This window comes from Oxyura jamaicensis, chromosome 1 (genome assembly GCF_011077185.1).
Source record: "Oxyura jamaicensis isolate SHBP4307 breed ruddy duck chromosome 1, BPBGC_Ojam_1.0, whole genome shotgun sequence".
Taxonomy (NCBI): domain Eukaryota; kingdom Metazoa; phylum Chordata; class Aves; order Anseriformes; family Anatidae; genus Oxyura; species Oxyura jamaicensis.
In genome coordinates, this window is record NC_048893.1 from 126357082 (window position 1) to 126385062 (window position 27981).

The 27981-nt window shown below is 42.4% G+C and overlaps 1 protein-coding gene across 2 annotated transcripts; it reads left to right on the plus strand.

The window, feature by feature from the left end:
- Positions 1 to 1975: 1975 nt before the first annotated feature.
- GEMIN8 (gem nuclear organelle associated protein 8) lies at positions 1976 to 27981 on the plus strand. Of its 2 annotated transcripts, none has more exons than XM_035328952.1 (5): positions 1976 to 2115; positions 2877 to 2925; positions 6442 to 6478; positions 9279 to 9714; positions 25953 to 27981. In XM_035328952.1, the coding sequence occupies exons 3-5, from the start codon at positions 6476 to 6478 to the stop codon at positions 26207 to 26209; spliced, it is 696 nt and encodes a 231-aa protein (XP_035184843.1). In that variant the 5' UTR covers positions 1976 to 2115; positions 2877 to 2925; positions 6442 to 6475; the 3' UTR covers positions 26210 to 27981. The 2 variants fall into 2 exon arrangements, with proteins under 2 accessions (XP_035184843.1, XP_035184911.1); XM_035329020.1 differs by having other exon boundaries at positions 9288 to 9714.

Consider the following 27981-nt stretch of genomic DNA (forward strand, 5'->3'; position numbering starts at 1 on the left):
TTTAAAAAATATACACAGCAGCATTAGTAATGTGTTACTTGAAATCTCTAGTTGAGATTGGCAACCCGAATAAAACCAGCACACATGCCATATCTTTGTGAAATTTGCCCCAATGATGCCTTTCTTCCATACAAAGTACAGAAATTCAGCAGTAATACATGCCTTTGCTTAAAATGTATGTAACAAGAATCATTTCACCAAGTCTGACCAAAGGTCTATCCAGCCCACTACACTCTTCTCTGGGAGTTGCCAGTGGCAGAGTCCTCAGAAATGAACAGGATAAGCATACAGCAGCTGTTTCTCAGATCCTCATAGAGAAGCTGCTGAAGTATGGACTGGATGGGCAGACAGCGAGGTGGATCCAAAACTGGTTAAACAGCTGGATCCAGAGGGTAGTGGTCAGTGGTGGAAAGTCTAGTTTGTCAAGAGTCCTTGTAGACACAAAGTTGAACGTAAGTGAATGTGCCCTTTCCACTAAGTAGGCTAATGCTACTGTGGGCTCCCTTAAACAAAATATCACCACTAGGTCAAGAGAGGTGATCCTTCCCCTCTACTCAGTGTTGATGAAGTGGCACCTGGAGTACTGTGTCCACTTCTGGGCTCTCCATTACAAGAAAGACTTGGGCATACTGGAAGGATTCCAAGTGAGGACAACCAAGATGATCAAGGTACCTGGAACACCTCTTCTCCAGATACCTCCTTTCTTCATTGTAAAGGTAGTGAGGCACTGGAACAGTTTGCCCAGAGAAGCTGTGGATACCCCATCCCTGGAGGTGTTCAAGGCCAGACTGGATGGGGCCTTGCTCAACTTGATCTAGTGGGTGGCATCGTTGTCTATGGCATGGGGGTTGCAGTTAGATGATCTTTAAGGTCCCTTCCAACCCGAGCCATTCTGTGATTCTATGAGATGCTCAGAAGGCCTCGGATTGCTCAGCCTGGAGGAGACTCAGGGAGGAGTTTATCAATGTCTATCAATGTCTGAAGGGAGGGTACAAAGAAGAAGGAGCCAGACTTTTCTGTTCAGTACTGCTCAGTGCCAGGACTAGAGGCAATGGGCTCGAACTGGAATACAAGAGGTTCCATATGAACATCAGGAAGCAGTTCTCTGTTGTGAGTTACTGAGCACTGGCATGGGGTCACCCAAAGAGATTGTGGAGTCTCCCTCCTTGGAGATTGTCAAAAGCCACCCGGACATGGGCCTGGGCAGCTTGCTCTGGGTATTCCTGCTTGGGCAGGGGGTTGGAGCAGGTGACCTCCAGAGGTCCCTGCCAGCCTCAGCCACCCTGTGATTCTGTGATCCTGTGATTCTTAGTGCAGCCTCTGAGCATGTGGTAATTTGCTCAGGAAATTCCTAAGCCAGAACTATACCTTCAGGACAAATAGATACCCCTTAAATGACTTCCCTAGTATTTTTTTTTTAGCCTAATTGACTCTCCACGTTTACCTCAATGTTCTGCAGTCTGCAACTTTCACCCATCAGTTTGCCATGTGTAAAAACATGCACCACCTGACACAACAGGCCCTGAGCAGGCTGCTGATGTGCCATCCTATGAAAATCATAGGATCGTAGAATGGTTTGAGCTGGAAGGGACCTTAAAGATCATCCAGTTCCAACCCCCTGCCATGGGCAGGGACACCTCCCACCAGACCAGGTTGCCCAAAGCCCCATCCAGCCTGGCCTTGAGCACCTCCAGGGATGGGGCATCCACAGCTTCTCTGGGCAACCTGTGCCAGTGCCTCACCACCCTCTGAGTGAAGAATTTCCTCCTAACATCTAATCCCAATCTCCCTCTTTAAGTTTAAAACCGTTCCGCCTTGTCCTATCACTATCTGCTCATGTAAAAAGTCACATTTTTTAAAAGGACGAGGGCAGGGCGCTGCACAGGGACGACCCCATCCCGAAGTGCGACTCGCAGCCGTCCATGGCCGGCGCCTCTCGGCGGCCCCATAAGATGGCGCCGCGGCACCGGCAAGGGGCTGAGCGGAAGCCGCCGGAGGAAGCTCCGCTGGCCGCGCCGCGCCGCCCTTAGCTTCCATCGCCTCAGGAGGGAGCGAGGAGGCACCGGAGGCGGCTTCCCTGGGCTCCCCTCGCCGCCGGACCCCCGGGCTGCCCGGGTGGGTGCGGGGACGGCGGTGCTGCTGCGGCCGAAACCTCGCCCCCGTGCCGGGGCTGCCGCGGGAGGGATGGACTGGGGGAGAGCAGTGGTGTTGGGGGGAAACGAGCAGGTCGGGAGGGAATTAGGTTTGCCTTCTGGTCTTGGGGGCCTAGTGGGGGCGGACAAAGGGTGTTTATTGCACCCAGATCGCCGTGCGGGGCCGGGGCTTTCCCCTTCTTTCCTCTGCAAAATGTCGGCCTCAGGCCGGCGGCGCGGCCGGTGGGTGGGCGCCGTGCCCTGGCAGCCCCTCGGCTCCCTGGTTCGCCGTGTTGGGCAGGCCAAGGGCTGCTCTCGGTCGGGTTTTGTGGCGAGGGTGGCGCTGGAAGACTGGGATCAGAGTTTGGGCCCCGCGTGTGTGAGAGCAGGAAGTGGGTTTTGTGTTCAAAAGCTATAAGGTTTCATCCTCTTCCTAGTTCACCGCTAAACTGGCAAAGTCATGTGAAACAAAAGCTAACTGGTGCTGCTGGTTATTTCATAGCCTTTAGCACTTCACTCTTGACCTCTTATTCTGGCCCAAAAAACTTAAGGGTTTGTGTCTTGGGTCTCTGAGAAGAATTACCATATTTTAGGGAGAGAGCATAAGATTGCTGTCTCAGGCTCTTATATATACCCTTAAGGTTGATCAGCATGGTTCAATTACAGGTGTAGTGGTTAAAAGGGAGTAGCCCCTGGTGAAAATAATTTTGCCTTACATGTAGTTTGTTTCCCTTCTGTTTGCAGGAAATATTGTTGGTGTAAGGACGTTGGTGTGAAGACATCAGAGTGATAGGTAGGTCTTCGCAGCTCAGCTGCCTTTCCTGTTCGAGCTGTGATTGAAATCCTGAGTGCCAGACTGATCTTGTGTTTACAGCCATTCACAAACAAGAATTTAGTGGAAACTGTTGGGAATTTTTACTGTTCTTGAGGGAAATATTTGTACAGCCAACTGTCTTACCAATCACAGACTTACGTTTTTGCACCATTGTAAATACGGCACTTTGGTATTGAAGTTAACATCGTACACCAGCAATACACAGTATTAATCTGAAGCACAGCACCAAAACACTGTTCAGACAGTTCCTCTCCTGGTGGTAATTCTGCACTAGGAGTAACTATTGGAAATAAAAAATGAATTAGGTGTTTGTGGGAAGATGCACACTACTGGTATTGTTAGATGGCTTGCTTTTCTTACTGAATACTTTCCAAGAGTTTTGGAAAGTTATGGAAAGTTTTGGAGAGTCGGTGAGTTTTATGCACAGATTGGTGTTTAACACATTAAATTATAAAAATTACGGCCACAGGATCTCGTGGAAACATGGGTTCAGAGAAGTGACATCTTGACTTTAAATACCAAAACCAGTGTGAGCTTAAAAAGTATTTGAACTGCTACTTGCAGAAATCAAGCTAAATTGATAAATGTAGCTGGAAAAGTACTTCCTCCGCACATTTTATGTTCTTCTGAATATCTCTTACTACCTGTTGCCAGAAACTAGCTACTGAGTTAGGGACATCTCTGGTCTGATTGAAGAAGACATTTCTCACATTCTGAAGGAACAGAGACGTAAGCAGCAGTGCGCATGGGATGTGATCTGCTGTCTGTTGTTTTTGGCATTTCTGATGTAAACAAAGTTTGCTTTTTCAAGAAAGCTTTAAGTGTTTTTGTTGAAGTCTTCGTGTTTAATTTATTGAAAGCTCACCTTTCTTTAATAATATCTTATATTCTTATTTCAGTACCATGGAACAATTTAATTTTGTGCTCATCAGTGTTCTATGTAAAGTCAAAACCTCTTTAATCCTGCATTCATAGGTCTTTTTGAGCTGTACCTGTAGCTACCAATATGGCAGCCACGTGGCAGCACTATATCCAGCACACCAGAAGATGGCTTTGCTCCCATCGTATGTGTTGTATTACCAAGTCTCACAATGCAACTCTCTCAACGTCTGTTAACTCCAGTCAAATTGAATGCTGTCATTGCTTTGATCAGATCTATTTACTTTCATTAATGCATACTTGCCTGAAGAGGACAGGCATGTTTTGATTAAAGACAATACATCCGTATTTAATTATCAGTGGGGAAATATTCCAAAACTGAGAAAAGGAAGTAATAAAATTTATCACAAAACTTTTTCATCATTAATAATCAGTATAGACAAACATATCTTCATCATTTTAAACTGTACATTTGCTGACAAGTTTCATATGTTCAGTTGCTTTCATATTTTATTCTTAAAAGTATGAATTATAGAAGTAGAGCTATCATTTATTTTCTGCTTGTCATATTTCATATTTTACGTAGTTTGTTTTCAAAGACTAGCTGAAAACAAACTCATTCTTTAATTTAGGGTTGCAGCTTGCAGCACTGTTACACTCTATTTTATATTTCTAGTCACGCTTCATAAATAATTTATGAAAATAAGTGAAGTTTCTGTGTTTGGCAAAGCAGGCTTTTTGTATTTGGTAAACTAACAGAGTCAAATTTTTTCAAATGTTTTTAGAGGTTTTTCCCTCTTTCCACCTTTCCCTTCTGAGAGCGTATGTACAAGTTGTGTATTAAAAATAAAGCATCAGACTTCACCACTTACTGCTTTAAAAAGTGTATTTACGTTAACCTCTGAACCTGATTTCTATTTATGCTGCAGCTAGTTCAAAGAATCTTTTTGCAGTATAGGAGGAATTAGAGTGACCGTGACCGTGTACCTATTTTTTCTGAAGTAGAAAATGGAGGAATTGACTATCATGGGCTTCAGATGTTAAGTGTGAGGAAAAGACATTTATGGTGACCTTGACAGTGTCCAGATGTGTATGGAAAAGGGACAGAAGGTACACATGTAAGTCATGAGAGTGGAGCTAGAAGTTTTGAAGGGAGGTAGCATGGAAAATGAGGTGTTTGAAATGAACAAAGAAGCCCATGAAGCTTATATGTAGGTGCAGGTTTTGAGTTACAAGTCACTGCAGTCTTTTACAGCAATCTCATTGCTGGGTTCTATTCTTCCTCTTCCAAGCAGGCAGGAAAGAATACAATGAATTTACTTTGGTTGCCTGATGCCTCAATCCTTTTCTTGTATCAGTCGTCCCATTGATTGCAGTGGGACTGCTCATGTATGTAGGGTTTCTTGTCACTGTGAGCAACGGTTTATGGGTTTGAGCTTGGTGTGTACTGTGCAAAGGACAATAATTTGTCTTTGTGGTAGCTTCATGATTTAAATTTCCTTTCAATATGGCTCATCCTCATCCTCATTCTCATTCAGTATGGCTTGTCTTAAGAGGCAAAATGTTCCTGTTTCAACAGGAGCATTAAACGTGAGACTGCACACCTGGTCTATGTCTTGTATTCACATGCATTTTGAAAAATCCTTATTTTATGCAGGTATAAACCTGCAACAGTTGTAAGTAAGCACTGTCTTGGCTTTGACCATGTCTTAGGAGTGGCAGTGGTGGCTTAGTATGCTGGATCCCTGTTGCCTTTCACAGGCACTCACATAACATCAAGTTTGACTTGTGAGTAACAGTACTGGGAGAAATGTGGATGAAGCAGCTAATGTAATAAAATAGTTGTCAAGTAGGGAGGTAATTTGGAATATTTCTCAGTGATTCATGCTGGCAAATCACATTGAAAATGATGATTATTACAAACCCTGCCTAGTGGTTACAGAAATCTTGTTCATGCCCTTGATCTTTCCCATCCTCTCTTTACCCTCTTTTTTCTTTCCTTTTTTTTCCCCTGCCAATTGGCCCTATTCCTTTTACTTTTTCCTCACATTTGAAAATGTGATTGCAACCTGAATTGGCTTGTGTTTCCTTTATGAGAGGCAGGATCAGATGTCTGAAGAAAAAGAAAGAAAGCAAAAGAAAGGATTATAAGTGCACCATAAGTTACCAGAAAATTTAGTACTTGAGTAGAGTTAAGATGGGTTTGGGCATTTTGTGTTGCTGTTTCTACAGATGTCCCTATGCAGATGCTGCTAAAAAGCAAGAACACCGTGTTTCATTTAAGCTTTAGTTTGCTTGTTTGTTTGTTTTGCATTTAATTTAGAAAATAAAGGTTTAATAAAAAAAAAAGCATTCAGTTCCAGCATTTAGGCTGTGTTGTGGTAGAAGGCTCCCATATTCTGGGGAGGGCTTTCTAAGGAATGTTGTTTTTTCCAACTGGCTAATTAAAAAGTATGAATAAGAGACTTTGGCTAGCCACAACAGAGAAGAGATATTTAATAGCTATAGGCCAGGCTCAAGTTTAACAAAAATATATTCAGTACTTGTGACCGTGCAGGCTTCTATGAATTAAAAAACTGTTATTTTCTTTTCTAGTTCACTTTGAGCACCAGAACAAACTGCACGAGAGATGGTAAGTAGTCTATGGGTGTCTGTATAATAGCTTAGTCTTGTTTTATATACAGAATGCATATAAACACTTCTATTGAACTGTCAATACAGACATGTAAAAAATAGATATGAAAGTACCTAAATTGCTTTGAAATAGAATTCAGATTACAACAGCGAGTGATTTGTCTACTCCTGGTAAGACTCCAGAGACGTAACAGGAAAATAACAGAGGACTCTGATCATTTGCCTTAGATTTATAGCTTTTGTTTGCTTGAGGAAATCTCTTATTTCCATTTATTCTGCAGCTGAAAAAGCACAGACATAGAACTAAGTTAGACTTTGAAGTGTTCCTTTCCCTTTTCCACCCCACTGTAAGACATTTCTGTGATTTCTTTTTTAACAGATGGATTTTTAAAATTCAAATGTAAAAGGGGGGGGTTTAAGGGTCACTTTCAACAAAAAAGACACAAAAAGTATTTGGACAGGCATCAACATCACAGTTCTGTCTACATGAACTGGCTTTTTGTCTTCCTTTCCCCTAAATTAACAACTGAAGCTAGTCAGCCAGCTGGATTCCAGAGCTCTCAGTAAAGTCACCAAGGGCCTTTTTAGAAACACTTAAGAACTGGAGATAATTTTTGAGCTTTAAAAGAATATATTGTCAATATTTGGAAACGTATAGAATATGCAGCTTGATAAAAGCAGAGATCTACGATATTTAAAAACTGCGTTTGTTTTCTTAAGTGGTGTAAAAAATAAAGCGTTCTAAAAGTAACCTGTGAATGTATCACACTGGACAACAGAATGTTCTCATCTGGCTGCTGAAGGATGAGGAGTCAGTGTGACATTCTTAAGCAAAATAAGAACAATAAGTATATATATTTTTTAATTGTATATCTAGCTTTTAGGTCACTGCATGATTAAGAATGAAGAAATTCCATATGGAAGGCAGATGGTTCTGTTGCACCCACTCGTTTTAGGAATAAATCTTCTGAAATGAGAGGCCTTGTAGCAGAGCACTGTTAGACCAAAAGGACAATCAGAGCTGTGAAGTTTCACATCCATGAAGTTCTGCTTTCCGAGAAGATCATTTGTCTGGGCTTTTCAGTCAGATAGCTGAACCCTCTATCCCTTCACAAATAGGGTGCAGTTTTTGACCAGAAGTTAGTAAGGAATGCAAGTTTGTTTTATTGTTTTTTCTTTATGGACTCTCTTAGCAGGAAATCTTCTGTTCTTAAAAGTACTTACCAATGACCTACAAAGGTAGCATTTATGAACCTCTAATGGAGTAATGAGCTTGACTTTGACAGAAAGGGAAGAAGGAAGGAAACATAGCAGGTTATTGGTCGTTTTGGTGGGGTTTATTTTGTACTAATAATTATTACTCCAAACTCTCTAGCATTTACATTATTGCCCGAGAACCAGAAAATGAAAACAAATATAAATAAATGAAGTTAACCTTGCTTTGTAGTGTTAGTATTAAATGCAAAGTATTTCTTTGGGGTTTTGTTTGGGGTTTCTTTTTTGTTTTGTTGGGGATTTTTTTTTTTCCCAGAAAGTAATTCTTTTAAGGCTATGGAATTGTGTCAGCATAGATCAAGAAAACAGATTTAAAGAAAATTTTCTTTCTTGTATGTCTTTTTAAAAAAGAAAAAAAAGAAAAAAAAAAAAAAACATTAATAAAGGGCTGTAAATGCCACATTCATTTCTGAAAACCTCAGCTAATCTTGCCATAGGTTGAGCGTTTGCCAAAACATGGTTTAATTAAAATTCTCCTGATTTAACAGGCATTCAGTTTTGCCCAGAAAAAAAGTTTTTCTATGGAGATTAGATTGGGGGTTGGGGGGAGAATGCAGTTTGTTTTACTTGTTCTAGATGCTGGGTTATTATGTAGTCTTCTCTTAATACCCTCTGTTATCTCCTCATTTTGAGAGTTGGATGGCGAAGGAGGTGAAATGGCCTGCATGAAGGGGCCTTAAGGCTAGAAGGACTGTGGGGCTTTTTAGCTGCTGATGAAATATGAACAGAGTTAAACCGTGTTTTTTTAGGAAAACTCAGATTAGTTGGAAGACAGGAGAAGGTGTTTTGCAATGTGTTTCACTCTATAGAACTATTTTTTCCATGTGCTTTATCAGTGGTACTTTGTTACCCCTTTTCATATGTTGGTTGCTGATGAGTACAAAAGGGAGATTTACTGGCAGCTGGCAGTTGGCTAAATGCAGTCTTGTTTTTGATCAAGGCCATGATGGATATATGAACTTGGCTGAATTGCCATTTGACCTTTTCTGAGAAACTTATTTTGGCAGGCAGATGGAGGAAATATGTTACTGGGTAAAATGAATGCCTTTGTTTAATATGGAGGAATTTTAATCTCTTGTGTTTTCTGTCTGCGGATTTGGAAATCAGGTGTAGGTTGTAATACATACACCTTGGAATGATTCGGTTCTTACAACCCATGGGAGTGGTGAAAGGAGATGTCGAATATACCTACACAGCGTTTTCCCTAAGAATAATCCACTTCCGCTACAGCAGTGCAAACACTTTGGGGAGGGGAATCTCCTGCATGCTACAGCTTCACTGTTGCTGATTTTTCGTTGGTAGATGTGATGATTAAAAAAATAAAAAAATCTCTTACAAGGAAGTGTATTGCACTAGTATTGTGGTAATACTTAATTGTCCTTTTAGCTATATATGTTTTTGTATTAAAAAAAAATGATAATTAAAATGCAAACTTAGGGCTTGCTTTTACTCTTTCTCTTCTCTCAATTATTGTTTGTTTTCCTTTTTTGTGTCTGTGTGTCTCCCTTCTTGTGTGGATGCAGGAGGAGCAGGAGGAAAAAGAGCCATGGTATTTCCAGCAAGTGTACGCCAGATACTGGAAGCACTATGACTTAGCCATGCGCTGGATGCGTAGGCACCAGAAAGCCTACAGGAGAGCCATGGAGTCCTTTTACCATCTACCATGGCCTCCTTCTGCAGCTTCTCCAAGCAGCCGCTACTCAGATTGGGATGGGAATGACCCCCCATGTACCCACGACTATTTTTCCAGCTATAAGCCTCATGGCAGAGCTCATCACCATAGCAGAGCTCAGCAGTATGCAGGTGCCCACCCAGAAAGGGAGGATGCTGACAGAGATTCTGAAATGGAGGAGGACTCCGAGTCTGAGGGGGAGATAGAGTATGACCTGAGTAACATGGAGATCACAGAGGAACTTCGCCAGTTTTTTGCCCAGACAGAGAGGCATCGGGAAGAACTGCGTAAGTCTGTGCTTGTTGTGTGTTTTTTCTGGTGCTTGGTGGCTGTAACACTGAGTGATGGGTGGCTTCAGAGTTTCTGGGTTTTGTAACAATTCACAGAAACAGACACTGCAAGTGAACAAACCAAACTGAATGAAATAGGCAAGACTGATGGTGCAGCTAAGTGCTATTCATTAGAAATAAGTCTCAGAAAATGTTTGAAGGTTCCTTCCTTCTGTAAGAGTGAGAGAACATTATCACTGCAAAGAGGAGAATAACATGTTTGTCTAGAAAACAATATTCAATTCTGAAGGAAAAAATCCAGAATTTTTAAGGTTAAATCTAGTTAACATGCTGTACATCTGAGAGGGGAACCCAGAGGAAGTGCTTCATTACATCACTGAACCCTAGGGTAAACCTCAATCTCGTTTATAATACGGAGCAGCCATTTTGTTTGTTCTTTTTTTGGCTAACCCAACAGTAAAATTTCAAGACCTTTCTCTTCTCCCCCTGCATCCCTAAGGTACTCTTCATTCTGTACTGTACCACAAGTGTCTATTTCGCATCTTGATCTGGAGCCAAGTTGTTAAGCAGGGGGTATAAGCCAAAGACTTGATATATTCTGCAGGTCTTGATCCTCAGAGGTATTGATCATCTTTTTTTTTTTTTCCTAACTGTGAAATCCCTTAAAAATATAAAGGATTATACTTATTGGTAGCTTACTGCATAATAAATATTGCGGGCAAATTTATGATCTGTTTTTAAAAAGTATGTTGAAATAGAAAATAGCCCAAGTGATTGTTAAATAGACCTTTTTTTGCGCAGCAAAATAGGGAAAAGTTCTAAAAAGAATGAGTAAGAAAGGCAATGGTTGGGTGGGAGAGATAAAAAATCATGTTATTCTAAGGTCTTTGATCAAAGGGTATCCAGTGAGCTGAGACACCTCAGCTTTAGCTTCCTGCTTTCTATCAGTATGATGCACCATTTCTCCAGTTAGCAGAGGAATGTGAGCTAAGGAACTCAGTGACACGCCAGACCTTTCTCATTGTGCTTTACAACAGAGAATACCATGCCATTGCTGCAACATTCCTTTAGTGAGGCACAGGATACTTGAAGATGCTCAGCAGTGCACTGTCTTTGAATTTATTTTATCTTTATGGTAATGATGTTTAAAGGTATGTGAGTGATTAAAGTGGTGTCCTGGAAATTAGGGAATCTGGGCTCACATGCTCTTTGTCCCAGATATCCCGTATGACCTTGGCATAGCTATTTTATCACTTCCTGACCCCTCACTGGCTGCTCTTGCTAAAAATATGATTTGGTCCCTTTTGATGAGCAAGTGAATCAGGAAGAGGTTTGTGACTCCGTGTACAGGTTTTGCTTTTGTTCATCTGCCAGAGAGATACTTGGAGCCTTTTGGAATAACGACGTTTCTGCTCTGTGCCATATAGTAGCCTAGTTCTGAGTAAGTGTGACTCTGTTCTCTTCAGTGACACTATTCCAGATCATTGTCCAAAGTTGAGCAGGGTCTGGCCTTTACCTACAGCATGCCTCAGTTTCTTTATAATTTGAAGTTTCTTTATGGTATGATAAAGTGAGGATAATAACTCTCTAATTCTTCAAAGCCTGAAAAAAGTAAACAAGTAACACATTTAATGGAAATATAAAAGTACTACAGAACTCTTGGGTGATAGGTGCTATCTAAATGCTAATTTCATGAGTAATTAAAAGTACAGTATGAGCTTGTTCAGAAATATTTTTTTCTTGCATGGTGGGGGGGGAAGGAAAAAGGAAAATAAAATGCATTTTTAATTCTGTTGAAGTTTCTCAAATAACATAAGCAGCAGGCAGAGGGGGAAATCATTTCTCTCATGGTATGGAAATTAGTTGGTACAGAGACCGTTCAAGGCAGCATTACTCTATGAGGTAGTGTTGTTCGTTTTCTTGGATGCCTTCTCTGAACAAAATCAAATTTAGGGATTCATTAAGCTGCAATCCATAATGACACTGTCGTGTTCTATCTTTCATACTGTGCTGAAGAATCATCATAGTTCCATATTGATGCTCAAGACAATTGAGAAAATGCAAATACACAAGAGAAACGCACAGTTACTTAATTCCCCTCTGATAGCTTTTCATTCGAATCCTGAACTGTATGTCTTGGGCAGTCCCAGCCCTTAGGAGCAGATCTGCGGAGAAACTTGAGCACTGTGAAGCTCAGTAATGCCTGAAATGTAGGTGTCCATCTCCGGGAGAGCCATCTGTAAGGCTGAGGTAAGAGTTTTACTGGGCATGTCAAAGGAGAATACCAGTAGTGACCCTGATGATCAGGTGGGGTATAAGGCAGCTGTTAGGGAGCATTAGGGGAAGGCAGTGTCTCAAGTTCTCTTTCTCTGATTTAAATAAAGGGCTCCAGGTGGAGTTTATGGCCTTCGATCCCTGCACCTTGACGTGCACTTGAGAGCAGACACCTGGCTTGCTCTTCCTTTGAAATGAGTGCTATGCACAAGTTTGATATATGCATATGGGCAGCTCACTGATGTGTGAGAGATGTGAAAAGAAGAGCAATGAGACAAATAGAAAGGGGGGTTGGGCACGTAAGGAAGGGGATACTGGTACAAAGGGTGCAAGATAGATGTGGCTTTGTGAAGGATGACCGCCACTAGTCTCATGTTTTGCAAGACCTGCAAAATTCTGCAGTCTTCTCGTATGTGTGATGAGAGCTTTGATATACCAAGTTAGATGCAGCTGGTTCTCACACATGATCCATATCTCATCAGTGTGTAGAAAAGTAATCGAATAGATTAAAATGAATCCTAGTTGATGTCAGACACTCACTTCCAGAGACTGCTGGAGGTAACAGAGTGATCATCAGAGGACAGTATCTTGCAAACTTCATTTAGAAGATGTAAGCAGGCCTGAGGTGTAGGCAGGAAAGTCGTGTATGCCTGAATGGTGAAATACAAGTCTTAACACTAATGGCAAAAAGAAAAGTTTCAGACCAGCCAAAAAGGAGAACTAACTTCAGGTTTATTTCATTTTTCAGTAACTACTGCAAAGTTACAGAATTTAGGAGTGTGCATATTTAGCAGGTTTTTCAGTTGTTTTCACAAGTGGGCATTTGCAGTCATTGGCTAACTTGCACAGTAAAGCCTTCGAAACTGGCAGACTCCTAAGTCTTGCTGCATGATTTAACACTTATGGGTATGGTTATTCACAAACAACCTCTTTTTTTTTTGTCTTGAAAATCATATCAAATCTTCATAGCTTTTATGTAATGTGGCACAATCAAGTTATGTGTTCCTGGAAAGCCCCATATTTATTGTGAGCAGAGTCTTGCTGAGGCAGTATGAGCTCAGACTTCTTAATGCTCTACAGATTTGTCTCATATTCTAGATATTCTGTATGTTTGGTTAAAGCCCCTTCCAGGCAGTTTTAATTTCTTTCCTTTTCAGTTGTTATCTTCATATGCAATCATAATCGCATGGTGTACCTACTTTTTAGGGGGCTTTGTTGTCAGGCTAGTCTGTTCTGGTTCTTCATCTAACTGATAATCCTAGTACTCCATGCTTCTAGGGGATGTTTTTAGTAGCATTTAGGTCTTCACTAAGGCTGCTGAAAATCATGAAGTCATTTCACTGAGTTATTGCACCTGTCAGACCTAGATAGTGTACTTAAATCTCCAAGCATTAAAGATACTAAAAATATAAAGGACTGAATACAGTAAATTGTCTTTTTACATTTGCAAGATCTAAAAGGACAAAAACCAAGAAAGGAAGATTCACAAGCCAAACAATTCAGTAAGTTGTCTAATTGCATGTACTTTATTTATTGCGCTTCCAAATTTAGCCTTTGAAGCATGGTTTGTCTTTATGCAGTTTTCCTTTGTTCCCTTTTTACATACAAGAGAAGATGACTGCTCTAATTGAGCAAATACAGCATTACAAGTACATCGGGAACCATTCTGTAGCAGTCAACAGGCAGTAAGACAGTGTCCTTTATTTAAAAGCAAAGCAAAGGAAAGTACTGTCATGTCAATTCATTACTGCAGCATAATGGTCTGTCAATTGTTAATGCGATGACTTTTTTTTTCCATTAAAGCCTCTGTTTGTGTTGCCCACACATACCCTCCAGCTGTTCCCAAAATAATGTTGTCTCAACTTAAAATTTTCATGGCAGGGGAAAACCTTTTTTAAAAAAAATGAAATGGTGAATGAATATGTTTGTTTCAAATCTGCGATTTGTAGATATTTTTTTTTTCCCCTTGGGTTTCCTTTCCTCTGAAAGATGACAGTTGCCACTGCTTCTCCTGTGAAGAGGGAGTAATGGAATTTTCCATGTTTTTAAACTTGTCTGAATAATACCAGAACCATTAAGTTTGTGGTTTTGTTTAAAGCCTTTGTACTTCTTTGGAAAATACAGACTTTCATGCAGGTTGTTTGTCACCATGCTTTTTTGCTTTCGCTTTTGGTAAATGCTTCTCCCTGTTCTTCATCTGCCTTTTGCTCTGTCAGGCTCTAGTTCTTACTCTTGTTGACCAGCATCTTTTTTTCCTGCTTCTCCCCTACCCCGAGACTGCCACAGCAGCGTGGATGGTGACCTCATAAATGTCTGCTCAACTTCCTTGGCTTGGTCATCACACGAACTGTTACCACTATCTTCATCATCTGCATTGCTGAGGTTTCCAAGAAAATTCTATGAAATAAGAGCGCTCTCTGCAACATGTATGGGTGTTTGTGAGTTGCTTTTGAGGCATGTTCTTCCATCAACTGAAAGAGAAATGTGGAAGGCTCTTTTTTTATGCCATATCTTTGCTCTTAACGATCAAACCTTTTATGCTGTAGCATCGGAATCATCTCAAATGTACACGCTACGTGCAATGTAGAAGTTGTATTATTTGGTACTGGAAGGCAACAGCAGAAAAATGCCTTCTTAGCACAGAAACAAGGAAATAATCTGTTTTCACCACTTTAATATTGAAAAGTAATGCTGGGCATAGCTTTATATCTGTTTAATAAGGGACGAGAATATCTTTTCACTGAGAGCATCATTTGGGGAACACAGATATTCCTAGGGTATGTGACAGTCAAGGAAATGTCCTGGGACCTTGGATCTGCAGACTGTGTCCACGCTCCCACACGTGTTGGCCGGTGGCTGTATAGGGCTTGGTTCTGCCCAAGCACGCTACGGATTGCTGGGCTGGAGTTGCAGCAGGCTTATAGCTAGCAGCATGGGAGAAGAAGCTAATTTGTTTCAGTGTAATTGCAGCATAGACATCGTTTTAAGAGGAAGGCGGAGGTCTCAACCATCTCCATTTCCTCATGCATTTGATAGAAATGAAGAATGCTTCAGTAGCTGTCTTAATATGAAGATATGTATTAAGCTTTGGAAACCTGTTTGAAAATCTCACCCTTTATTTGTCTAATGTGTTTCCATTAAAGGAGAGATGGTACTTCTTACCTCAAGTGGCTTGTTGAGAGGTTCAGTTTATTCATGTTTATAAGGGAGTTCGAGTACCTCAACAGGAAGTATGTGGAAGCCTTAGGTGGTAGAAGAACAAACGGTAAGATCTGAGAAGAGTTGTTTGTCCCGGACCTTTTGTTTAGTACTTAAGTTAGATGTCACCCCTATGACCAAAAGGCATCCTACTGACATCATCTTTACGGCACAAGAACAGGATCTGAACTTCCCCTTCTCCCAGAGAGCTTTTATCTGTAAGTTATTCAGTAGTCAATGAGGGGTCTGGTAGCCTGGCATTGTTGCTGCTCTAGTAAATCAGCACTGCGGTAAAATTCCTTGTGGCTGGAATTGTCCTGAGGATAGGAGAGGAAGGCCTGCAGGACAGAGACTGTGGCTCCTCTCAGCTGCCCAGCCCCTTGCCATCTGTCTGCTGGATCTGCTGTTGATAACTCTTGATAGTTGGTGGTCTCAGAAGGATACAGCAGGTGAGACCATGCCGACAGCTCTAGGGAAAAGTGGTATAAAAGGCTCTCTGTGCTAAGCACCGCTCTCAGGCAGTCTGTCATCACAGCCTATGCACTTTTCTGTTGCCCCTGAAATCCTTGGATTACTGGTTCTGCTGCCACGTGCAGCATTTCTGGATCTCTGAGTGGTTTTACTTAGGCGAGAGCTCCGAGTCTGTTCTGTGATAATGAATCTGAATTGAATCTGAAATGAATCAGCATGATGCTCACACAGCCCTGTAAGAGGACAGTGATGGTGTAGGCTATGAATTAAACATTTTCTAGCACAGCCTTTTATCTGTCTGCCTGGGGAACTGTTGCTCTAGCATGAACTTTTAAAGTTTCAGGGCGTAAGGCACTGGAGTGAACGTGAAAAGCATTGTCACGGACCAAAATGGAAATGAATGTAACCATGGTGTGTATTTTCTATGCTCTTTATCTACAAAATCTGCTCAGAGTCTACAGCAGAGCATGGCAGCAGTACATCCCAAGCGCTCAACATTTTTGGTCTCTATGTTACAAAGCAAACCTCCTGGGTGGATTTGCTTCGGGATACGTGACTTAGTCCTGCCAATTTTAATGTGGTGTTGTAAATGCCAAAACTTCAGAGGCACCATTTGCTTTTCAACATCTATCACTTTTCCTCAGTTTCAGCAGAAACATCCATATGAAATCCTTGTTCATCGTCATTAGGGGACTGTGGGTGCTGCATGGACAGAAACTGGAGTTCAGAGACTTCCTTCTGCCTGTCTCTTTTCAAAATTCACCTCTTTGCATGCTCAAAATCAAGTGAGAGAGACAGACGGAGGCTGTTAGGCTACCAGTCTCAGACTTCAGTGGCCTTTACAGACTTCCATCATGACCTCAGACCTGTCATTTGGGACTGGATCCACAAAACTTTCAGAATGGATGGAATTTAGAATCGTATCCAAAATAATCTTTTTTTTTTTTCCAACTATGCCTTCAAGAAAAAATTCATATGCAAAGGACAAGGTATCCGAAGCTCCCACGTGCAAGGGACAATTGTTGCCCTACCTTCCCTAGTGGCAGGGTTGAGCACCTCTGACAGCTTGCCCTGTGGTCTTCCGTGAAGCCCGTTCCAAGGAATCTAAATCACCTTCTGCTCCAGGAATTTGTGTCCAGAGTCTCTTTTTCAGATCTGGGCCTGTAATACAGGCAAGGTTTGTATGTCAACACACCCAGAAAGAGTTTTGCTGCAGCCATACAAAGTGCTCAGTATGGATTGATCCAGCTGTTCATCCGTGTTACAGTTATTTGCCTCCAAAGTACATAAGCCTGTTTATCCAGGTATCAGAGCTTTCCCCTGACGTTTTCAAGGACGTATGTCTCAAGCTGTCAAAACACTGCTCTGCCGTATGCTGAAATCATGGGAGCAATGTAAAATGAAGAATAAATCTTAATTGGATATTTGTACTGAAATAAATAACATGGGTGCTGTACTGATGATTGCTATTCGCATTTAGCTGGATAAGAATCTCTTGGGTTTAATTTCACTTGTACTTGCTGAAGTGGTTGTTGTTGCTCTAAAAAATCAACTCTCACGGAAATCAGAAACTTTGCCAAGGAATGTAGGTCCCCAGAGAGCATGTTGGACCTTGACTTTAATATGGCTATTCGATTAAAATAAAGCCCAAACTGTTGTGATCTCATTGTGCACAAACCTTGCCGAACACCTTCATTTCTAGGAGCTCTGCAGTTTCTGATGAGTGCTGAGTAGAAGGGCTGTGGAAGACTTGCCTTCAGCCTCATCAGTTGTCGTTGCTTTGGGATTTTTGGCCAGTGGTATGGTGAGGAGGAGTCTGAGAAATTGCAGAAGAGTCCAGATCATGAGGTGGCATCACAGGTGATGCGCTGGTTGCGGAGGTGTTGAGGTGGCAGTCAGCAGGGCATCTGGCTGGCTTTGGTGGAGTACAGGGAGAAGTATCTGTTTTTTCTGGTCTTCCCATTTCTCAGTAGGTAAATCTGGTGATCTGTCATTAGCTGCATTCCCTGTTTTGTGTTCCGCCCTTGGCATCAGCTGCTGGCCTCTGTTAAGGGCAGGCTCTTGGGCTTTAGGCTCTCCTTAGCCATGAGAGTCTCATGGCTCTCCTCAGTGAAATCTTCTCTTCAGTCAAGTCACTTCAACACTTCTTTCACGTGCAGTTTGCCCACTGAAGTCACAGAGGGGAGATGCGGAGCTCCTACTTGCCAAGTGTTAATGGGAACCTCCTGAAAGCCACGGCGCCTTTTAGGAAGGAGGCAGTGTGTGGGCTTCAGCAAGGGACTCTCTGTTCCTAGTGTCAAACATCTCCCTTCTGCAGAAGGCACACATCTGCAGGTTTTCTCTGGAGTGTTTTCCTAATGTTTTTGTTGTAGTTTTAATACCATCCATAGCAATTTAACCTTGTATATTTAAGTAAATCTAATTTAAGTTGCTAAAATGATGAAATAACACTAGGTGAAAGGCAGGATAAGAAGCAGAATCAAGCCTTAAGTTTGTGTGTTTTTTTGTTGTTGTTTTTTTATGCATCCTGGTATTGCTCTTAAACTATTGTGATGGCTTTAAAGTCCTAATTTATTCTTTTACCATAGTAGCAACAAGAAACTCAGAAGGTCAGAAGAAAAGTGAGTTTGCAAAGTTACCCCTCAGCCCCTTCTTTTACAAGTTTTGTTTTATATGTGTATATACTTTGCAGATTCCTTTAGTTTGACCCTCTTTCCAGATGTCTCTTACAAAATGATTGGTCAGGCAGCACACTGTAGGCTTTTTGTTGTGTCTTTCTTTTTTTTCCTAACAGCATGGAAAAAATGCATTTACTTGCTGAGATTAATTTTATCTGGATCAGTGATTGCTAATTCTGCATGGCTGCAGTAACGCTGACTTGTGGACCTGCTGGGTAACTGAAAGGTCAGTTTGTAGCCCACCTATGCTTTCTTTAAAAAAATCAGTGACGTGGTCACAGGATGCTTTCAAAAATCTTTGTGTTTCCAGTGTTTTTGATAACACAGCAGATTTCCCTGCATATACTATTGATATGCTTTGCAGTGTTATAAAGCAAACTTGAATTCAGCAGAGTAGTCTGTGGCTGGAGTCAAGAAGGAAATTTAAAGCTCTAGTGCGTGAGTTTGATTTAGAAGGCTCAGGCTATTTTTTTTTCCTGTGAGAGCACCAACTTCCAGTGTTATGCAGCCGTCTAGCACTCGGTACATCACAGAACACTTTCTTCCCAGTGCGTGTGCCCACTTTCTATTCAGGGCACATGTAAAAGCTGGTGGTGAAACATATGTTTCCTCGTTGTTCTGGTTTGCTTTTAACAAAGCCACTTTTAATTTTGAGCATTTCTTTGTTCCGTCTCCTCTGGCTGTGCCACATACGCGCGTGTATATACGGATACAGTTATATATAGACTTAAGTAATCCTTGTGTTTACTCTCGCGCTGGTGTCTTTGTCTGGCGTCAGCGTTGTTGCCATCAGCGACAGATTGGGGCTGCTCAGGGGGATGGGAGTGCAGAGTCAGCTGGTCTGTGTTTAATCTTCTTGCTGTACGTGATCCTCACTAGAGGCAGCTGCCAGTGCCTGATCCTGTACTAATTTCTGCGCGGTGGTCAGCGACTTCCTGGCTTTTTTATTCTCTTGGATGGCACACGGGTACAGCCCTGGTGCCTCTGATGTGATACACTGCACCGCCTGCCCTGGGCCTGTCTCCGTGCCCTGCATCCTGTGTAGGGCTGTCAGAGAAGTGCACATATCCATGTGCTACATACAGAGCGTTCATATTTCTAGAGCAGGCTCTCTTGAGGGTCCACTGGGCTTGCTTCATGTTCATGGGCCTTGATGCAGTTCATTTTCTGGTTGGGATAAGAATATCCCCTCTTAAGTGTCTCATTGCAAAAGGTGACAGGAGAAAATAAAACAAGTTACTGGTCATTTAGCTGGACAGTAACTGCTGTGACCCAATGCTAGGGTAAACACAAAGGTGAAGGCCTGTATTGTTTCTGTCTAGGAGCTTGGAAGCTTGTTTTGGATACCACAGAACAACCCTCGTGGTTTCTAATCCCATTTGTGAAACAGAAATCAGCCTCCTTAATTTCTGGTTAACTGCGTAACTTTCTGCCAGCTGCTTACCCCACAGATTTCCAAATGATGTGAGATTATTAATTCTCCTTAACCATCAGATAGGAAGGTATTAGGCTGCTTTTCCAGATGAATTACACCGAGGCATGGTGTGGATAATTAACAAGAGCGATGCACAGCACTCAGTAGGAAACCTGGAAGTAGAGCACCTTGGTGCTAACTTACTTCCTGGCTTTCTGTTCGTTGGGATTTCAGAGAAAACATCTAGTGACTTGCTGACTATTTTGCCTTCTGTTACAGAACTTTGCTCTTCAAAATGTGTAGAAAAAGTCTGTTACTGTAAAAGAGGTGGTATCAAACTGAGTACTTCAGATTTGCGAAATCTGCTTTCTGTCCGCTCTGACAGCCTGTTGCAACTGCATCTTCCTAGGAGAGTACACCCTCTTTCCTTAGACTGTTTCCTGCTTTTACTGGTAAGTTTTTCAGTTTCAGTGAACATTTCTCAGTGCCAAAGCCAGGTTAGGTCTTTTTTCTTCCCAGCCCATTCACTCCTGCTGCCACTTCAGTTCAGTGTGTGGTGCCAAAGACACTGAACTGTACCGAGATTAAATACAACTTTTTTTGTAGGTTGCATTACATGCCCCCTTAGGCAGTTGTACCGGCATCCTTGAGGGGCTTGGGAACTAGAGTATGCAACTAAGAGAGAAGGAGGGGAGCAGAAACTGCCTAAGCTAGTTTTGTTGCTGAGAGGAGAAAAATGTCCGTGGAGCCATGGTTTCTGCATGCCACAAGCCTGCCAAGGAATCACATCTGCTCTTACTTCAAAGCCTGTAACAGAACATTTTCTTTTTTTTTTTTTTTTTTTGGAGTATATTGCATTGCTTGTAGATATATGTGGTGAAATACTCAATTTCTTTAACTCGTTCCCTCCTCAGCTAGCAGATGGAAAATGTCAGCATAGATGCTTGGGTTTTTAATGCCTTCAGCATTTTTGGTGGCTGTTTCACGGCAGTCGTCATTCTGGTGACCGAGAGCTTATCATTGCAGGCCTTACTCCCCCCAGAAGTCACCTTTATTCCAGAATAGTATTGTCAAGCCACTTACTTGATTTTACTGCATCGGTTAGAGGGCTGCTGTTGTAAGATAAAGCCTAGTTGTCTCCCCTTTGAAGATCAGGCTTCTCCTGTTAAAAATGATAAGGGAGAAGTTACCTTGTGTCATGTGTGATCCTTTTGTTATGGTTTTTGCAAGCGGGATGTTTTAATGAGAAGTTTAAACATAAGTCTGTTTTCCCTAAGCCAGCTCACAGCTAATACAGTGCTGTTCATTCTCCTATAAAATCATCGCTCTCCTCTTCCAGTGCATTTTCACACTTTCCGTAAGTTGCTCCAGTGTTTCAAAGTAACCCTCCAGCAATCAAGACCCTGCTGTTTTCAGGAGCCCAGAATATTTTATCTTTACAGGCGCGGGGGTAAGTCGCAATCATCTGCGTGTCTCAGGCTCCCACTGATGGCAACTCCTGTCCTGCAAAGCTTTGCACTCGATAAAGAGTAATGACTGCGGTGTCAGCTTTCTGGAAATGCAGATCTCTGAGAGCTCTGTAGAAATTAAACTCCTGGAATATCCTCTCCACAAATCCTTAAATTTAAATCCTTATTTTGTTGGAATTCCTTCAGGTAAAGATTTGGGTTTTCCCCATGGCATGCCTGGTAAGTAAAGGCATAATGAAATGGTCTGATGTTATCACTTCGGGGAAACTCGTGTAAGTTTATGGAAAAGGTACTTAGCTTTTTGGGGGAGGTGGAGAAGCCAGCATCTTGCTCTGAGAAGCCTGCGTGGGCAGAATTTAAACAGCAGATAGGCCTGTGGGAAGCGGCATTCAAAGACAGGGAACTGGGAGGCTTTAATCAGTACAAATGGGTGGTGTTTAACTCTCAGTGTGGGCTGCTCGAGATCGGCTCAGGTAGCATTTAAGACAAGATGAGAGAGCTCAGAAAGTGCGCGCGCAGCAGTAACAAAATCATTCGTCGCTTGAAATAAGCAGACAAATATGTGAAGGGGGTATGGGTCAGTCTGAAATCACGGAAAAGAAAAAGCAGATCAAGGCCGGGGAAAGTGAGATAATGCCTTGAAGAATAACGTGCTAGCTAAGCAAGAAGCTGCAAGTCAGCAAGGCCGTGGGATGCTCGGGGCAGGCAAGAGCTGGGTCTTGTGCCGAAACTGTCCTGGTGTGGGGCGGGGTGGGCTGTGGGAAACGGCCCCAGAGAACTGAGGAGAGCTGCCCTCTATAAAGACTTGTCTCCATGCAAGGGAATTTACTTGGGTTTTGGTTTTCAGGTTCATTTTTTTTTCTTTTTTTTTTCTTTCTCCTTTTAATAAGAAAAGGATGAATTCCAGAGAGGAAATTTTTTGATCACTTCTTAAGCTTCTCAAAGGATATGACAAACAAAGAAGAGCAAAGTAGTTCAAACTTAAAGTATATGACGTTCTCCTTTTTGGAAAATAGGAGAAACGAGACCTCTGAGTTTCTGAGGAACCTATAGGGAAAATTGCTTACAGCTTGAAGGGCTTAGGTCACAGTTTTGGAGGAAGTATGCAAGATGATGCTTGTGTGCATGTGAAGCCACAAAAGCAGTGAACAGCTAAGATGTTAGTTACCATTTATCCCGCTTTCAGCAGTCCCTGAGTATGGACGTGGTTGTCTATGTTCATTCACACTTCTTTTCACCTAGAATACCTGAAATTAAAAGTCGGTATCCATAGCAGGCAGGAAAAAGTCGGCGGAAGAAAAAACTCCTTTCAGAAGGCATGGAAGTACTGATGATGCCCCAGGAGACAGTATGAGGTGGGCAGAGATCTCGGTGTTCCTCAAAGACAAAGGAAAAAAAAGATTTACTGCAACTTGGGGAAAGAGGTCTCAACTGTTTCTGGCCAGGTAGCGATGGCTTCCCAGCTGAAATGGACTGAGGAGGAACAAGTTAATTCTGCAAATGGCTTCAAGAGAGAGGAGACTCTTGGGAACTAGAGGAACTGGCCAGTGGTGCTTATCCTTTGTGCAGTAACCAAACACCACCACCGCTGCCTTGCCTGCCCTGTGAACATTTGCAAAGTGCTGTTCCACAGCTGGGGGAGGGTTGCCAGTAGGTGAAGCTGAACGCTGTAAAGGAAAGCACATTTATTTTAGTCTATGTGAAGTGGAAGGAGGAACTGCTCGGAATTGTGTAGAAATTGTTTCACATTTATTGCTTGGCAGCACAATGACAAATTTGGAGTGTGGAGATCAGATTTGAAAATGAGCTGGGGACTTCATTGCTGCGGGCTGAGAATTATTTTTCTGATAAAAGCCCTACTACCTAATTCATAGACGAATGTTTGGCGCTTGCTTCAAAGAAATGCCGGCTGCCATTGCAGGTTATTAACAGCTTTAAACAGCTTACGGTTGTTTTATTGTTGTTTCCAATGTCAGGGACTTGTCATCTTTTTGATGAAAAGGTAATTGCACCTGTAGCACTGGTTGTACTGTTTTAAAAGTAAATTGAGGTAATGGAAAGAACCCAGGCTGGCTAGAAATAAGAGGTTTGATTTCGAGGCCCTGTCCCACCAAAGGTAGATAGCGAGCATCACAACAGGACAAAACTGTCTCTGCTGCTGTGTGTTTCTTCTCTCCATGTTTGGCTGGAAATATGGCTCTTATAAAAGCAGTGGTTGGCACTCCCATCTTCTTGGCTTCTTGTTCCGTGGTTGTCCATGATAACAAATGGCACTATCACTGCCGGTGGAGTTGTCACAGCAGCGTCTTTCCACTGATAAAAGATCTGAAACTGCGGCTTCTTCCATGCAGCTACGATGGTGTTGCTACCATACCTGTGCTCGAGTTTGGCCTTGCTATTAAAAGTTGTGTCCCTGCAGCAGATTTCTGTCCCCAGGTGGATTCTCTAAAGCTCATTCTCATGTCTGAGACTATGTAACAGAGTTGCTCTGGGAATTGTTTTGCCAGTAGCTACGGGACAGCAAAAGGCAGGCTGAGAAGTTAAGGGCCGGACGTGTCATTGGTAAAATGTAAAGTGAAACACATACATCAGAGGTTCACCAGGTAATTCTGAGAGTGGAATTTGAATTGATATTATTATTTTGATTGTTAACATTAGGATCTGCAGGTTTATGAACTGCTCCGTGCCTCAAATGGAGATTGCTGCATGCTAACCTTCAATCCACTCATCCATCATAAAGCTTCTGTTAGAAACCCATTTAATTTCCAAACAGAAGAATTCATTACATATCTCCAGAGAAATTAATTTTTCTTCAGTGTTACTGTGTGCAGTGAGCTATCAGAGAGCGTTCACAGGCAGGCGGGGAAGCTGCTGGCTCTAGCATGCAGCTACGGAACGGATGAGTAACATGTTTCCGTGGGCAATGCAGAAGTAGAAATGGAATTACTTCTGTCGCTCAAGAGTCAACAAACACAGGTTTGTTTCATTGCCTTGACGGAGTTTTGCTGTGTAACCTACAGCAGGAGACTTTTCCAGCATAGATTCTGGGGTTTTGTTGAAGAATATTGAGTGTAAGTTGCATAAGTTGCACCAAGTTTATCCATTAAGTGTGTTACCTAATTGTTGGCATCCTGGTGTCCCAGTAAGTTTGCTTCGGTGGGATGCAAGTGACCTGGGCAGCCTGAGTTGTCCTCCTGGTGCTGGGCCCGCTGCAGGCAGCGTTAGCACTTTTAATTCAGACCTTCTGGTTCAAATGGCCTGACACCAAATAAATCCTGCCCTTCCAAAAACACATGTGGACCTCTAATGTATGTTTCCTCATGTTCTGGCAATGCAGCACGCTTTGGGGGTGTGCCCTTAAAGCAGAATCACTGAAAGCGAAACATCCCCCAGGAGTAGGTTGCTGATGGCCCCTCAAGCACTCCTGCCCTTCCCCTACCGACACAAAGCCAGGGATGCTGTTTGAAGTGGCGGGACAAGAGCGTTCCCCATCCCTCTGTGACAAGCAGATGCCAGAATTGAAGTTTCTGATCACGCTGTTGAAAGTACCTATTTTCTGTGAATGAGGTATGGGGGATAATTCATTTAGTAAGGCTGACAGACAGTCACTTGGCTGCTCCATGCAGTGCTTTGCAGTGTAAGAATAAACTGCAGATGCTCGACACAGATCTGTCAGGGTACTTAACTCGGGTTAGGGTTTGCAGATGCCGTGTGTTTGGTAGAAGCTAAATCTCACTCTTAGAGGAAGAGCTGGTAGCACCAAACACTGGGAAGCACATCCTGCACGTGACTGATGTGTCCTGAGCAGCTGACTCTGTCTCTCTTGGTTTTTGGTGGTGGTGGGTTTTTTTAAGAGAAATAAATAAATGAGTGCTCACATTACTAATGTTCTGTTTCCATGACACAATTTAGAGAACCATCTCATTTGTTATTGGTAGGCAAAGGAGTTCAACGCTTGCCAGGTGATCTTCATCTTGTAGAAATGTCCCCCATAAGAGGGGAGCCTTGTGTGCCCTTTGCTGTTTTAACTGCCTACAGCATTATTTGCTCCATCAGAGTAGCACCCACAAAGCAGAGGTATATTTGGGCGTGCAAAAGCAGATTGGGGTTTACCAAAGAGGATTGTTGAAGACATATTGGTCCAAGTGTTTCACCTCTCTGAAGTGTTTCAATCCTCTTTAAAAAATGTGGCGCAGTAAGGCTGTCAGTTCTCAACTTTGCAAGTCTTGAGAAATGGCTGAGGTTGGGTAGTTTATCTAAACACAGTGCTTACAGCTGTGTTTCATTGGATACACTTGAGGGCTGACACTTACTTCCATGAGAGATCGGTTTGTTCACTTTCAAGGAGTAGTAACTGATTACATTTTCTGTTGGCTGTGGTTCAGCTGAAGTTGCATTGTCCTGTGCATTGTTTCATTATCTCAGCTGCTAAGTAATTACATTTGGAAACCAACTCTTGTATTTTTTTTTTTCTTTTCAGGGCATTTATATGTTAGGGAGGAAGTGAAGTCATGCTGATTTTTACTTTTTACTAACAGAGAGGTTTTCTACATTTTTAGTGTGCAAATCCAGGATCTTCTTCCCTTGAAGGAGTTGGCTGCACCCTAGAAGGGGTGGGTCTGGGCTGTTTAGACCCACCACAGTTGTGAATGTGTAATATTTTTAAAGTTAAATAAAATGCGATTGGTTGATAGCTCGCTAATTTACATCTCTCGTGGTTTATTTATCTAGGGAGACAGCAGCAGCTGGAAGCTGAGCAACAAGAAATGTACGTGGAGGCTGATCAAGACCTGCACAGAAGCACGAGGCGTTCTGTGGAGCCGCCTACAGAAAGACCCGGGGAGAGACGAATGGTAGAAATGGAGAAACTGTATGGTGCTGAAGCTGCCAAAATCCTAGCGATGGAGACTGCCATGCAACTTATCTTTGATAGAAATTGTGACAAAAAACAGCCCAAATACTGGCCCATTATTCCCCTCAAGCTGTGAGTACCTGGATTGTGCTCTGACCTGGCACTGAGCTGTAGGGATGGGTGCCTCTGGCTGTGCTGCTGAAAGAATAATTTGCAGATTTTGGTTTTGGATGGGCTTTAGGGTAGAGGCTAGCAAGGGCACAATGTTCTTCTGCCCTATGTTCCTTTTACACCGTCAGTGATGGTCACAGTCCATTCTACTTCCGTGCCATTGCTGACTAGTAAAAGGAAGGGATAGTAATATTCCTGTCTAAAATCAGAGTTTCACTTACTTGATTCCAGCCTGTCTTTACCATACTGTGAGAAGTGTAACAACATCTATACTTAGTGAACTGGGAGAACTTAAAAGCAATGACAAAAAGACTATACAAAGTATCAGCTGTTCCCATTTACAAATCTGAGTAGTCCCACTTTCTAGTCTTATTAAATATAGTAAGCATTGGGATCCAGCTTAACACAGCACAACGAAGTGTTCTGTCTGGTAATCCTTGATTTTTATTTTATTTTTTTTGAGAACCAGGAGCCCACTGGCCAAGACACAACATATCAGATTACTGTAGTCCAGCCATCTCAGTTCTTTTTAGGAGGCTTATAATGAAGCAGGAAGTTTTTCTTATACACTGATACTTGTCTGGCAGGAGTTCAACTCTGAAGCAAAATTAGGTAGGAAAATGAAGGGGGTGGGGGAAAGTGGGGGAAAACCTGGTGTGGCCCTGCCTGTTAGAGATCTGTTTAGCAGAAGAGATCCTTAGGAGGACAAAGCATGCTCGGAACCAATGCCAACAGTGACTTTTGCCATTCTAATAAAAAGCATCTAATTGGCTTGAAGGTGGAAAGAAGACATAGTAGCAGCCTGATAGACTGAGGGTACATCTGTCCGTGCTCTGCAGAGGTCTGGAAACCATGTTAGCCCTGAGGGCTACATTTATTTTGGGTTTAGCTCTCCAGTGCCCACCTGTGTGTTACATGAACAAGGCATAAACATATGCAAATTCATAATGTACCTTGGTGTGTGTGCTCACCCATCTGCAAAGGCTGTTGGGCTCCAGTTCTGTTGCTCTCTCTGCTTTTGTGCAGTTGTGCTTGCCCCACTAAAGCTGATCTGCCAGACTGAGGCACGCAGCCCGTCTGTGCAAGAGAGGCAGGATGGACCCCTTAGTACTGGTGATCCTGTAGAAAATGGTACCCTGACCACTTCAAAGGACTTTCTCTGAAGCACTGCTGCTACGTATCATTGTGTGCTGGAGAGCAGTAGTTTGTATTAAGCACTGCTACCATGCCAGGGCAAAGGAACATTATGCTGTTTTAATTCTGACAAACATTCGTGCACCGCCTTTGCCATGGAGAAAGTCACAGCTGCAATTAATTTTAATTCATGCCCCTTGTGTCTGGTGTCTCTTGTATAGCACGTGTAATTTGTAATATACAGCGGTAGTTGCTGTGCCCTCTGCAGCAGCCAGCTGCACCAAAGCAAGTCTAAGGTGTAGTTGGGAATCTCTTTGTTTCTACTAGGAGTTAGTATGTTTTTTTTCAAATCAGGATTTTCAGTTCAGTTCCACCTCCTTCACTTTAGATGTAAAGAGATCTGAAAATTTAAAGTCCTGATCTCGGAGACTTGTTACTGATGTGATTGATTTGAAAAACTGGTGTGTGACAGGAGAGGGAACAGTAGTGTTATGAATTACAGTCCTGCATTTGTCTTCACTCTTGTTTTGTGGTGGGTTCTGTCAGAAATCTACTGTTCTGTTTGGGCTTCTATGCTGACCAAATAAATTCTCTTAATAACAA